Consider the following 14,679-nt stretch of genomic DNA (forward strand, 5'->3'; position numbering starts at 1 on the left):
CCTGACGTATAGCAGAGGAACATACTCTGACTCCGAGATTAAGTGAATGTGACTTCACAATGGTATACGCAGAGTGAGAGAAAGACAGAGAGAGGCAGAAAGACAGAGAAGAGAAGACACGAGGCAAGCGGCAGTCCGATCTACACCCCAGAGTTCAACCCCCACCCATCCTCCCACCTCCCCTCAGTGACCCTAGTGTCGTACTTTTCCAGGAACGTAGTTACGGTCAATGACTTCCTCTTGCAGAAACATGTGAAGACAGCGCTCACTCTGGGCCAAGGGGTGACCTGCAATTCTACACAACATACACACAGACGAACAACAAACAACGTCATTTGTTTTTAATGCTTTTCATTGAGGCTGGTGGGACGAAAATGTGGATTGGTTAGTTTATACACACACACACAGATTAGGTTAAGCCTGGTGTTGGGATAGACATTTTTTGGCAATGACTGACTCTACTGATCATGTGAATTTCAGTCGTAGCTAGAAAACTTGCAGGAAACACAGTAACAGCTTTGAGACAAGCTTTCTTGTAGCTTCTTTGTCAGTGAGCCTTCACAATTCCAAACTCATATTTTTCACATTAACACATAGTTATGTGACAAATATGTTTGCTTGATCTATTTCTATAAACACAAAGTATGTGTGCTCATTTAGGGCTGAACTGACTGACCTGTTGATGAACTGCTCCAGGCCCGATCGCCGCTCCTCAATGAAGGACTCCTCAAAAAGGCCCTCATCTGTCCGGAATGGCAACTGTCTCTTGAGGGCTTTGCCCGGCAGAGATGGTACTACAATCTAAAGGTGTCAGGAGTCAACACAAATAACAGGAAAGACGACACATATGAATTTGAAATCAAAGTGTGCTGTGCGGTAAAGACAAAGACAGACAGACCAAGTAATAAACTTATTTAGAAAGGCAATGCAGAGGCACGTAGACCTACTCTCATGAGGACACCCCACATTTTCATTCACTATATTAACACAGAAGAAAACCCCTACAGTGTAATCCTACTTCACGTGATAATCAAGGGATTATATTTTTTTACCTGTAGCACCAACATTGTCACTTATCAGATCATTCTAACTATTAGTTTGCACCAGCCAGCCAGCTTATACGCTCAGTCTGAAACACAACATTATTGCTCACTCACCTTACTGTCTCTTTCCAGCTCATTCTTTAACCACTCAAAGTCACTGTATCTTCTTCTCACACAGGAATCCTTCAGTTTGAAAATGGGAAGGTTTGTCTGCACAGAGGAGAAGGAGAAGAAGAAGAAGAAGAAGACAACAGCCCTTTATTTATACTAAATTCAATCCTCTGGATGTCGCTGGTGAAAAGTGAAAACAAGGCCTGTTGAAGAGCTGGCAACTACCATGAGTGCTGGGGGCACTGGGAGTTGCCATGAAGCACAAAGGTGTGACAAACATTAATATCTCTTACTTACCACCATAATCTGACTAAAAGACTAGCAAAACAGACTTGCACACACTTGTTTGACGCGAGAATGCAGCTCTTTCTCTACATAAACCTCTACAGTCGTATCTGGTGCTGCAACTACTGTTTATTTTAATCATAGATTTTTTTAAATGTGAAATTAATCTATTAGTTTTTGCTTGTTATGTCCTACCCACAGTCCAAAAGCAAAATTTGTATCAATTTATAATGACAGGAAAAAAGCAACACCAAATGGTTATCAATTATCAAATTTCATTTTTTTGTCAATCAATTCATGGATTGATTGTTTTAACACTAGTTCAATCTGGCCAGAAATCATTTAAGGAGAAATCTAAACAGTGGAAAATGAAATGAGCAGCCTGTGTATAAAAAGTTGAAGTGATATTTAACCCTGTTGTTTCATGTTTCATTTCTTTGAAACACAATCAAACATGCATGCAAAGCCAACCTGCTTCACCAAACACTGAGAAGTCAGCAGTTTGATTATTAAGGCATATTTTATACGCAATTGACACCAATTGCTCTAAGCGATTCATGCATTTACATTAGTTATCTTTCTGTGTTTCAGTGGTAATAGAAGAGATGATACTTTTGCACGACTTTGCCATAATTCACTGCTTTCCAATGAAGGTTGGCGTCTTTTATCTTGACTGGTTTGTTTGGGTTTGTCTGTAATTGTGAGACAGCCCCATTCAGATAATCAAGTTAACAAGAATGTCCTTAGACTAGTTAACCTCTGATCCAAGACACTGTCAGACAGGATAATGCTCCTTTGTGAGTCTATGCATGTTGTGTTCAAAAAGCAATTGGAGTAGTGGAAAAAGTAACTTGTTAAGATTATGAAGGACAAACTCTCCCCGGAAAAAGCCACCAAAAGCTGAGGATTTGACAAGACAAGAAAGTTACAATTACGCAACTACTATGCTAGCATCAGCTTTCTGGGAATAATAACTTTCCTTCAAACTTAGCAGTGTCAGCAAATGTGTGACTTACTCAGCTCAACTGCCTGTCTGCTGGAGGAGGAAGTTAAACTCACTACTCCTGCTACAAGTAGTTACTGCTAGTATTCATATTCTCATTATTTAATAAGGATAATAATCATAATGCTCGATACATTACACTTAATTTGAGTAAAAGACTTTAACATTGCAGCAGGTAATTTCTCCCGTTTCTAGAACACCACCATTTTCAACGTTACTTTTTTACTACGTAATATAACAGTTACATTAAAGGTACTCTTCTCATACGTTTACCCAATAACAGTCACGTCTGTTGTGTTTGCTAACGTTGGTGGAAAACACTTTGTGTGACATTTAAACAGGCAGACATTGTTAAATGAGTCTTACTTTGACAGCTAACGTTAGCTAAAATCTAGGGACAAGTAACGTTAGCAGTTAGCTTCACGGTGTCTTCTGGGACTCCCTAATTTCTTCACTGTCATAATTACATTGTCAATGGATTGAACTCTAAAAATAACTAACTCCGCAACTACATAACAGTTAAATGAATTAACTTCTAACGTTAAGGTTAACTCTATATCATGACAACTCTAAGTACTCTTTCACCATGTATGCTTTAAGACGTGTGTATGTTCGCGAAACTTCTACAGCCCAGACTTGCTAACATTAACTACATCAAGCAGCGCATAGCAGGCCGCTCACAATCCCCGGTCCTTGATTTTTACCGTTGCGCCATCTTGACCTACTCCAGCCGCCTAGCGTCAACGTCACAGCCGCGTCCCCGTGTTGACTTCGGAGCCGCGGCTAAAGATGCTAACTTGCTAGCAACAACACTGTTATTACCAGTTAGCTAAGCAAACAAAAGCTAACGGTGTACCAAGGTGTGTTTTTTTGGCTTGTGATTCAAACACGTACCCGCATGCGAACTTCGTAATTTGTGTAACGGTGCCGTCCAGCTCCAACAGTTTGTGGATCATAAACGTCTATTTCCAGAAAATTGCTGGGGGGGCCGTAAGCATCCGTCAGGTCCTGGGGCTTGGAATGCAACCGGCGAGTGTCGGCCACCGAAGAGTCTGTCATTTTGTCAGGTTGTGATTTTTGGACGACCAGCGGCGAATCAAACCAACTGAATGCACGGTGAAATCTCAAAGCTCGTCTGAAGACATCAATTGATTGCGGTAGCTGATCGGTTCAGCCAGTGAAGTAGCTGACTTGTGTGTGTGTCTGTTCTTGCGGGGGCCAGCCGCCCTGCGCCCTACCCCTTCTAGAATCTGAAAAATGCGTTGACTCAGTTCCGTACTGTGTGGGACACTCCGCACGCCCCCTACTGGACACTGAGGTAAACACACAGGGCAGGCTGAACTCTACCACTCAATGCAGTCACACATTTAATGCAACAGAGCTTTGGACGTGTATAGACATGTATATTTATTAATCAAAAGCAGGTCATGATACCACAGATACCGGATGTAAGACACCAACAGTAAAATACAAGTTGGCTCGGTTACAAAAACACCCAACAACACTGAAAAAGTACATTCAGTTAAGATAGATAACATTCAAAATGATATGAATATATATATTTTTTAAAATGGCTGCGTTGCAAATATTGTTATATTAGGCTACATGTGACCATATCATCTGATTATTTTAATGTCCTGGTGTCACTTTCTAATCAGGCACCATATATTACAGGGTTTATAAGTAGTACCTAATGGCTGTGGTAAAGCAAATGGACCTTGAAAATACAAATTGTGGGTTGCCAGTTTGTGAAACCTCACTTTGGCTAGTGTTTGTCCTTTCTATTTAGTAGGGATAAAAATGTAATATAAATATAACAATTCAATTCAATTCTCATTTATTTATAAAGCCCAGTATCACAAATCACAATTTGCCTCAGAGGGCTTTACAGCATATGACATCCCTCTGTCCTTGGACCCTCACAGCGGATAAGGAAAAACTCTGCTCCCCCCAAACAAACAAAATGGTAGGAAACTCAGGAAGAGCAACTGAGGAGGGATCCCTTCTGCCAGGACAGACAGGCATGCAATAGATGTAGTGTGTACAGATATTTAATTACAACATTTATTTATAATCCATTAATAGATGCTGATGGGTTCTCACTTTCTAAGTCTGGAATTATAAATGTTGATAAGTAATTAAGACAGGGTTTTTACAATAATCCATACAGTTGGTAAAAACAGATTTTGTGTCATGTTGGAGAAACTTTTTAGACTTGACAACCCCAAAGTTGCAAAGTTGCCATTAATCCGTTGACATCTTTAAATCGAGACTAAAAACCTATTTATTTTCCCAAGCATATGGTACAACTTGATAGCACTTTTTTATTTATTTTAATTGTTTTTGTGAATGCTTATTTGTAAATTGTATTTTTTTATTTGTAATTTGTATTTTTCTAATGTATTTTGTCTATGTGAACTGTAAAGTGTTTCGAGACCATGTTTACGGTGATTTTACACTTTAAATAAAGCTGAATTGAATTGAATTGAATTGAAATTAATAAATCCAAGAGTTTATAAATTACAACTTATAAACCTTTAATAAAGTGTGTCTTTTTAGAAAGTGGCAGGCTAGTTTGACTGGCTGAGTGAGTGAACAATGAACGCTGCCCTCTTGGCCATTGAACATTTTTTTCTGTCAGGACTTCACATTAAATACCAAGACTCACATCTCAAATATTGTCAAAAAAAACCCAACAATATTGTATTTTGCCCAAACAACTGGTATATTAGATTTTATCAGTGTGAAACCAACACTCAATCTCAATTTACAGAACACACAAGCATGCATCTTAAACAAGCCATTTCAGTTACAGGTTTAAATGAACTGTCAATCAACCATTAAAATGTTTTACTGTAATAATCAAACAGAAGAGAGTCAAGGTCACATGGTATGAGATCGAAAATATTTGAAATGTATAATTGCCAGAGTCTGTGAAGCTGTGAAGCACTCCTAGTGCAGTATACTGTATAAACTAGTATATTTTGTGATATATGTGTTTCATTGCAAAATGTCGTACAAAAGGTTGTAGGTATACCATGCAGGGTGTTCTTAAAAAACAATGTATAGACTCATATCCCCCTAAATCATCACTTATGACCCATTAGAAGTGTGAGGCGGTGTACTTATCTGCAGAGACTTCGCTCTCTGACTGTATTTTCTTATTTTCCTTCTCGTTTTGTTTTGTTCGGGATGTTCCTAGGCAGAGTGTGCAGGTAAGGTTGGGACTAAATAGAAAGGTAGCATCCAGGTCAAAGACTGTGAGCAGCTTCGAGAAGGAAACTACAAAAATCACGGACACAGTGCCGAAAACAACAACAATATAAAATGCAAGTATAGCGAAACACTAGTCTGGGGCTAGCTTTCCCATAATTCCTGCATTGTATACCTTTTAAATCTATGAAAAAATGTACACATACATCGATATACATAAGAACAATATTGCTAAACTGGATTTAGGCAGAAGAATAAAACTTCACAGTTGGAGATAAAGAGAAAAAATAAAGAATACAATGGTTTTACAATCATATTGTACTGTAACTGTCTGGAGGAAGTCCTGCTGATGCTACATCCCTGTTATCAACATAGATAAACTAGGATTTGGATTGATAACAGTAATGATAAAGTATGAAATATTTGTCTCTCTCTCACATTAACCTTTACGTTTGAGGACAAACTGATGGGTGTTGACTTTTTAAGGACTTTTACTGTGTCTCTGTCCTGCCTTTGCTGATATGTAAGGGGAACTTTGATTTGTTCCAGTGTAGTGAACTATAAAAACCACAAAGTGAAAACTCTGCGGTATAGTAAATGTTGTTGCCTCCAAGTGGTTGATGATTCCATATATCTATTTATACCTTAAAGCATGTTTTCAAAAGTAACTCTGAACTGCATTTCACCATTAAAAAGTGATATATAGATGATGTGGTTCAGAGTTATTATTTGTGGTATAATACGCTTGCCTCCTAAACAAAACCCTGTCTCTCCTCCTCAGTCTTGACTGGAACTGTGGAGGTAGAGGAGGAGCAGGGGGTGGACAGGTCTGATTAGTTCACAGGGATAGTGACGGAGCAGTCGGTTTGGTCGGTGTTGGCGGAGCAGGTGGAGCAGTCGGAGCTCTCGCTGTCGGACTGGGGGACATGGCAGTACTCACGGACAGAACAGGGACGCTCGTTGTAATTAAAACTCTCTTTCAGGCCTTTGGGGAACTCAAACCAATCCTTTAAAGAAACAAACAAACAAAAAACATGTGTGACTTGTTTTGCTGTCACCTCACATCTTGGTATATGTCTGTCCTGTCATTTAGTTCTTTCATTTAGTGGTTTCGGTCTATAGTTTTATTCGCTGCCAAATAAAAAAGATTAGGTTTGAATACAGGTAACTTGTGTGACGGCAGCACAGAGCTCAGGATGCTACTGACCTCGGTGTTGTGAAGCTTCAGGGGTGGCTTGGGAACCACAGGGATGAAGATGATTCTGATTCTGTATGGGAGATAGACACATTTTCACTCTCAGATAATCATATCAACAACAGCTCATCTTCATCACTTCTGTTCGTTGTAGCTCTGTCGCTCTTCAGCAGGGACGGAGCCACACATTTTAAACAATCAGGCTCAGCCCGTACCTAGGAGGGTCCTGGGGCAACTCCTGAGATTGTTTCCCCCCCTATTTACAGCAGCTATATGCACTATTTTTCGAGTCCTTTGAGATAATAGAATGTCCCAAAACCTGTACATCATTAGGAAAAACATGATAATTGCCAAGAAAATACCATCCTGCTGAGCCTACATCCTATTTTGTATCTAATTGTTCTCCAACTGTCTTCATCAGTGTTGCGGATGACAAATTTTGACTTGTGTAATCTAAAAAGAGGCAAACATCTGTCTGATGTTACTATTCATAATTTACATAGGAATTTGGCACAAACAGTATAACTAATCTGCCATATTGTTTATTTTTATCTTGTCTTGTTAATTAGTTTGGGCTGCATCTTTGCATGAAATGTGCTACATAAATTAAGCTATAATTAATCTTGAAACCTATTCAGTTCAATTCAAAACACTATTTGTCCTCTGTGGGCAATTTGCAGAGGCCAACTGAGTATGTAGCACAATACAGGAAAGGTAAAAATATGTGAAATTACAAATAAAGCTGTGCACATTATGATACAAGTATAATGCGTCAAAGCAAATTAAGCTGTACAAATAATGCTCATGACATGAGAACAAAGATGATAGTATAGTACAAAAAATAAGCTGAATGAGAATGAAGATAATTTTATTGCAAAAATTATGAAAGTGCAAAAACTAGCATTGGTCCAAAAGCTATTTTTGTTATACTGTACTGGAGTAGTATTTCAATCAATTGCAAAACAAGGATCCCCAAAAATGCCAAGTAAATGTTTTGTTCAGTACTCTGAATTTAAGGCCAACAGAATAACATTTACTGTGGTAAAACGATACTGTAATATTTGCATTGCAGATAAATCTGCTAAATATCTTTAATAATAACAAAATCGAATGGAAACTGAGGAAATAAGTAGACATTGCTTATACTCTGTGGCTACGCTATCATTGCCATTATTTAAACATGACAAATGACCCACCTTTCATGGTGCAGCAGCATCATAACCAGTAGGATGAGGATGAAAGCACCCACCACACCCAGCACTGCGCTCCACACAGACATTGAATTGTTCATTTGATTCGTTACTGTGAGTGGGAGAGAGAGAGATGGATTGTAACTCATTCAGTGCACGAGCAGAGCAGCAGAAGCAGACAGTCAAAACCAAATTTGATGTTTAATCATATGTATTTTGGTGGAAAAAGTCATAGGAATTCATAGAGGAGTTTGTTAAATAAGCCTGTACTGACTTAAAGGGAAATAAGTCAGGTTTTCACTTCCCTATTGCCCATGCTGTCCATCATATACTGTAATTGAGCTGATTGTTAAGGCCTAGGGTAACTATTACTGGCTCCTCAATGACAGTTCTGCCTTTGAAAACAATTTATCAACCTGGGAACAAACAAAGAAGAGTGTATACCTGCACAAACACTGAGCGTTACTGTCAAAATGTCAATTCTACATGTTGGAAATAATCAAAAGATCCTTTCAAATTCCTCTCATGCCCATTTATCAGAGTTTTTGTAGTTTGTAGTTCTTGTAGGTAATGTTGCAGTTTCTATTATCGCCAGCACAAGCCCCTGTGACCTACTGCATATTGGCCTTTTTTCAAAGCAGATATTTTGCAGTTGTACCTGTGCCGTTGTTAGATCCCCAGACCACAGGCTCACTCCATTCACTCCAGAAATCAGACTGCCCACAGCCGGACCACACTCTGCTCCGTACTTGAAGCTCATATCGGTAATTGCGGATGGGCAAGTTGATGCAGTAACTCTGCGTTCCAGTGCTGGCGGGAGAAGGTGTCTGTGGATGGTAAGACAGAGTTGAGAAAAGACATGGATGCAAAAAAAGATAATGAGTCAGAGAAAGAAAAGGTTTTTGTTCCTTCAAACTGCATACCCCCCAATTTCTGTTGTTGATCCTGTAGCGAACTTCACTCTCCACACAGTTAGGAAAGATTTGGATCCAGCTGAGCCACAGGTTAGAGTCAGATCCATTCTTGACAGTCACGTTGCTTGGTGGATTTAACTTGACTGGAGATGACACAGACCAGTTAATAATAAAGAATATACAATGTGATGACAAGGTAACAGATCAGAGTCACTATGTTTACATATTTTAGTCATTATACTATAATTAAGTTAAAGATGTGCTCTATCAGTAGGTATAAAAAAAAATCTGTGTCTAAGTGACTGATGGGAACATTTTTGAAACTGGTCCAGTATTGAGCGAGAGTGCTACAGCTGGACAGCAAAACAGGCCGCAATGTCACCACTTGGGGCATTTGGCACCATCAGTTTACGTCCAATAAAAGTGCGCGTTTTTGCCACTGACAGGCTCAGATTGTTATTAACAGTGTCTGACAACTTATGGAAAGGATCCCTACAGAGATAGAGCCTTTTGTTTAAGAGTAAGAAACAGACCAGAAACAGCCCTGAAATCGCCAAAAAAAAAAAAAAAAGACTGGCAGCAGTGACTGCCAAACAAAAACCATAAAATTCAAGTAAAAACAATACATTTATAGAAATTTTTGTTGAAGGTTTTGCAAAGAGGAGAGTTTTCCTAAATTATTACGTAAACTGAAGATGCCAAATGCCCTGAGTGGTGACATTGCAGCCTGTTTCACCTCAATACGAGATCAGTTTAAAAACTTGTTGTTCCCATCAGTCAACCAGACAAAAACAATGGAAAATAGGGTCCAGGATAAAAATACAATACAGAACACAGAAGTTATCTTTTAACTGGTTTCTATTATATCATTACAGTAGCTCCCAATGTTATGTTAAACCCCAGTAAAGGAGCATACCTTTGGATTTAAGAAAATGCTCCCTCTGAATTTTTTTTCCGCCGTGTTCCAGTCTGGTGTAAAACGTGTTGAACCTCTTGACTGGGTCATCATAGGGCTGGTTACATCCAGTGTTTGTGTTGTTCTCTGACAGATAGGTGGGGCACTCAGTGATTACTTTGTCACCGTGAAACCTGTAAAGAAATCACCATTTGGTCATTTACATACAAAGCAGAGTATGCAGCCAAAGCACCTGCAAATATCACAAAATTATTAGTTTGTTGTACTTTTTTTTGGAGATGTTTTCTCTGTAATTTCCTACTTCCTGATACCAGGGTTCATATTTATCCAACTTGGAAGAGTAACACAAGACTTAATGCTCCGAAGAGCCTTCTGTGGAGTAAAATAGTTCTTCGCTTAGCGTACAACAAGAAACAATTATCATTCGACTTACTTCTATTTAACGGTGAGATCTCTCTGCTCTTATGTGATCATATGATAAATCACAAACTCTGAGCAGGGATATCAAATCACCTGCCCCATGAGCATTCTTTAAAAAAAGCAATTTGGTATTCTGCATAAACTTGAGCTTTTAACTTTTGAATCAACCATCAACTCGTTTAAGTCCAGGCTCAAAACCTACCTTTATTCATTAGCGTTTGAGTCCCTCTGATGTGGTTTTCCTTGACGTGTGCCTGTGTGTGTTGCGTCTCTGAATGTGTGAGCTGTGAACCTGACAGTTATATTGCCTCTCATGTATGCGTTTTTAGCATTTTATTCCTTTTGTACAGCACTTTGGTCAATGTGAGTTGTTTTTAAATGTGCTTTATAAATAAATTTAGGTTGAGTTGAGATGAGGAATGTCACCAATAGCACTTCACATGTTGAAGTAACACAAATCTAATTAACAAAATATAAATAGGGCTGAAATGGAAACAAATCAACAAAAAAAACCTAAACTGGAGCAGCGGTTGTTGGTAGGTGAGGTACATCAGAGAAATCATATCATGTGAGAAAGTTTCGTCCCACACTGACATTTACATGTAACGATTAAACCTCAGATAAACACACAGAAAGATTAAAAAAAGAAAAAGGTCTAACATCCTCTGAGATGATCATATCACACGCAAAAACTGCCTCATTTTGATTGATTAGTCTTATCTTTATCTGTCACACAGGTCCAACATTTTTCTCTCTGCAGTTTGATAAATTCAGACGACACTACAAAGTTAGTTTTTTATTGTGTTATGATGATTACTAACCAGCCGGTGAAGGTGTAATTGACCTCTGGAGTCCCATGCTTATTCCAGGTACAGTGAACATATTTCAGGTGCACCACCAAACAGTCCACATCTGTCAGACACACAAGAGAGATGAGACAGAATAGTTTCACAAAGACAATAAAAGATCACAAGGGATACACATAACAGGCCTATATGTAAATGGTAATAGAGTAATAGCAGCCCTTTTTTTCTTTCTCTCTCTCTCTCTCTCTCTCTCTCTCTCACACACACACACACACACACACACACACGCACAATGAGGAAATGGCGCACAATGACGTGGAAGGGAATTTACGCAAAATGTATATAATCAAGAAAGTAAAGCTTTACCATAAACAGTTTAATTCAATTTGATAATACAAGTGACTTTTTAAAAAATATTAATGCCTATTTATATTTAAAGCCCCTCCCTCTAATCTTGATTATATTTTTAGGAAGATCATCAAAAATATAATAAAAACAATCATTATAGTAAATAATCTTGTGTATTATTATCTACTACTATAGATATACAAATAAATGAACAAAAAAACAGCTTCACACCATGAATGCCAAACCTAAAGCGACATGATAAGATCTGCCAAAAGCCCTGACACAAACAAAATAACTGCTCAGAAACATCCAAACAGGCTTAATACAGTTATTAATAATATCATAATTCACCTATAATCTAAAAACTTCATTTAAAATGTTCTTACCAGACGGTTCTTCGGCAAACACATGCCCTGTCAGAGACAAAAGCAGAAGCAGTCTCGTCAGCATCGTGACACACAGAAACAGGATGTTCTCAGTGCACGTCTACTTCTACATCTGAGTATCGATGCGCAGTAGCACCTCCAGATATGTGTCACAGGGACGGCCAGGCAGTGCAACTTAAAACCTTGGGGTGGTACTATAAAAACAAAAGCCATACCTCAGTTTAGGCATTATGCTGTTGTATTAGAACTATGTCAGTATGAGAGTTAAGGATCACTGGATACTGATATACTTTTTAAATTGATTTTATTTTACTGTAAATCGCTGTAAATTCTAATATATACTTTAAAAAGAGAGGAAACTGATTATTTTGGGAAAAGTAAGTTAAACAACGTGTAAAATGATTACGTTTATAATAAAGATGCATTATTATTCTTAAATTTCCCCTCTGGGGGATCAACAAAGTATATCTTATTTAAGTTAGCTGTACTTTTTAAAAAAGATGTGGGCACTTACTGTATCTCAGTACAGTCAAATTCAACCAACTCTTTAATGTATCTTACTGTAGTAGTCTTCAATAAAGTTGACAGGAACTCAAAAGGAGTAAGTCCCCTGAACTTAACATACTGTGCCGAAGTAATAAAGCACCACTTAATTTTAAATTAAACGCACTTAATGTACCTTAGTGTAGCTGACTTAAAAATAAAACAGCTAAAAAAAATGTGACTATGAAAAGCCTTATTTTTTAAAGAAAGTTAAGAGTACTTGTACACAATAGGAAAAAAGTTAACATTACATATTAACATTGTTTACTTATATACTCTTCATACAATGAGAACACTGAATAAATCTACATCAAGCTGCTTCTGCTGCCATCAAATGCCAGATTTGGTGTGAATGCAGTCTTAGAATCATCCTGAGTTATTCTGGTGGCGCATCTTCATAAGTCGCAAATACTTAAAGTGTATTTATAAGATTATTCTAAGAGTTAGAAGGGAGTATTTAATTAAATCACACAGCAATTTTCTCCTATACACAAACTCAAAAGAAAGAAATCCATAGTGAAGGAAAACACGGCCCAGCTCATCTCTCCAAGGCTTCACGAAAATGACAAGACCGTATGCAACTCTGCCAGTGTCAACAGCTTCTTTAGAGAGATCATTTTCAAAGTGGAAAATGATCAAGAACAAACTGAGAAGTCTCTGACCTTCTCCTGCTAGACATCCAGTTAAATCACAGTGAGGTCAGCAGAGTTTCCCAAGACAAGGCACTGGGAGGGATGCTCTTATAAAGCAGAATGATCCTGCTCCCTTTGAAGGAGAAGAGGGGAGAACAAAGTGTTGGACAGGGAGGAAAACCTGGGAGGGAAGAACTAAATGAGGAGTGGAGAGGAAAGAAAAAAGAGGAGAGGGGAAAGATGAGGAAGACACACGAGGAAGATAGAACAGGAGATGAAAATAAGGAGGGGAGAGCAAACGAAGAAGGAAGGAGTGTAGCACAAGGTGTGGAGCGGATAGCAAAATTCACTACAGCACCTGGTTCCCAAAATGTCTACACGGCACTGAAAGTGAGCATATTTCATTTCTGTGTTTGCTGTCTCTGACCTGATCTGTGGCTTTGGCTTCCTGTTAGAGGAAACTGTCTAGTTAGGTATTAAATCAAGATGACACGCACGCAGTTGGGCCTGCTGCTGTATGGCTGTGTGGTAAGATAACATATGGACAATTTGTAAAATATTATTTGGGAATGAATATATGTGAAACCACAGACTACGTTTATTTATTCATTATTCTCGACAAAAAGTATTATCAATGGTTGTATAACCAGTTAAAACCCCAAAACAGTGTTAGTTTAGTGGTGAAAAAGTGGACAACTTCAAGCTCATTTTGTTTTTGAAAACCATATGCACATTATAATCTTGCATCCTTTCAAAATGCAAATGCATGTAGCAGCAGTTTGCTGAGAGAAGGTACAGAAAATGATACTGCTTTGTGCAATCTCTGGACCAGACTCATACAACTTGAAATAACTGTTCTGTATTACTGGCCAACCACAGGCTATAGACCTTTCTGAAACAAAACCTTCAAGACCTTGGGGAGTGTACTGAATACACTGTGATGTTATGGAAGTAGGGCAGCAATTACTGGCATTAAAACAACATTATATGACTCTGATAAAAGCTTAGAGCCACAGGAACCATGGCAAATGTATTGCAGGCCTGTTATAAACAACAATATATTGGATTAACAAATTTCTGTTTTGCAAACTTAGCTTGAACAGCAATAAATGTCAGATAAAGTCAGAATCTCACTTCTTAGTTACAAGGTTTTTTAAGCTGTCAAAAAGCATGTATTTTGCCTGTTTCACATTAGGCCATTAACCATCTTATCTTTTTAACATAATAAAGACCAAGCAGAGAGAAAGCCAAAGCTTCACAATGCTTTCCAGATATGTGTGGTTGTCATCTCTCAGGTTTGAGTTAGTGATGGCATTTTTAAATTGGTTACATGGACAGTATGTGTAGCATCACGTCCGCCTTTTTACCAAGAAAGATAAAAGCTAAAACATGCTTTCTGTGTGACTGGGTCACATGATATCAAATGTGTGTTGCTTGTGTTCCAAAGTCGAGTTTTGTGGGTGTTTTGTTTCCTGTCAGAGGAAACGGTTTCAGAAATAAAGATAAAGAACATCTGAAGCGGGTGGTTTCATGTATGTGCTGTGCTGTGTGCGGTGTGTCATACAACAACACTCATATGAACTGCATTTACTTCATTGAATAATCAAAAACACCTGTTCTGACTACCTATATTTTAGTAACCTGTATCACATGCACTGTAATTCTGGGAGGACT

The 14,679-nt window shown here is 38.3% G+C and overlaps 2 protein-coding genes across 5 annotated transcripts in view; both read right to left on the minus strand.

Annotated features, from left to right (window-relative positions):
* snx12 (sorting nexin 12) overlaps positions 1 to 3,717 on the minus strand; it is a 78,273-nt gene extending 74,556 nt beyond the window's left edge. For 2 of the 4 annotated variants that reach the window (XM_050041204.1, XM_050041207.1), the window contains exons 1-4: positions 3,337 to 3,717; positions 1,158 to 1,253; positions 677 to 801; positions 205 to 295 (exon numbers count right to left, since the gene is read on the minus strand). In XM_050041204.1, coding sequence (XP_049897161.1) covers positions 205 to 295; positions 677 to 801; positions 1,158 to 1,253; positions 3,337 to 3,501 — 477 coding nt within the window. In that variant the 5' untranslated portion in view covers positions 3,502 to 3,717. Of the gene's footprint in view, positions 1 to 192; positions 296 to 676; positions 802 to 1,157; positions 1,254 to 3,336 lie in introns of those variants that run through there. The other 2 variants (XM_050041206.1, XM_050041205.1) reach the window with 2 other exon arrangements.
* A 1,426-nt stretch (positions 3,718 to 5,143) lies between these two features.
* On the minus strand, positions 5,144 to 11,967 carry LOC126388205 (cytokine receptor common subunit gamma-like). The gene is made up of 8 exons (XM_050041177.1): positions 11,831 to 11,967; positions 11,112 to 11,202; positions 9,871 to 10,043; positions 8,964 to 9,097; positions 8,699 to 8,867; positions 8,047 to 8,152; positions 6,863 to 6,923; positions 5,144 to 6,662 (listed from the first exon to the last, which is right to left on the minus strand). The coding sequence occupies exons 1-8, from the start codon at positions 11,892 to 11,894 to the stop codon at positions 6,489 to 6,491; spliced, it is 972 nt and encodes a 323-aa protein (XP_049897134.1). The 5' UTR covers positions 11,895 to 11,967; the 3' UTR covers positions 5,144 to 6,488.
* Positions 11,968 to 14,679: the final 2,712 nt, after the last annotated feature.

Source organism: Epinephelus moara, chromosome 3 (genome assembly GCF_006386435.1).
Source record: "Epinephelus moara isolate mb chromosome 3, YSFRI_EMoa_1.0, whole genome shotgun sequence".
Classification (NCBI taxonomy): Eukaryota; Metazoa; Chordata; class Actinopteri; order Perciformes; family Serranidae; genus Epinephelus; species Epinephelus moara.

Bases quoted from the DNA above. Each gene is read 5' to 3' on its own strand.
- LOC126388205 (XM_050041177.1), bottom strand. From the start codon at position 11,894: ATGCTGACGAGACTGCTTCTGCTTTTGTCTCTGACAGGGCATGTGTTT. The intron at 8,153-8,698 runs GTACAACTGCAA...TCCCACTCACAG, and splicing joins GGGATCTAACAACGGCACAG to TAACGAATCAAATGAACAAT. The intron at 6,924-8,046 runs GTGGGTCATTTG...TCTCCCATACAG, and splicing joins ATGCTGCTGCACCATGAAAG to AATCAGAATCATCTTCATCC.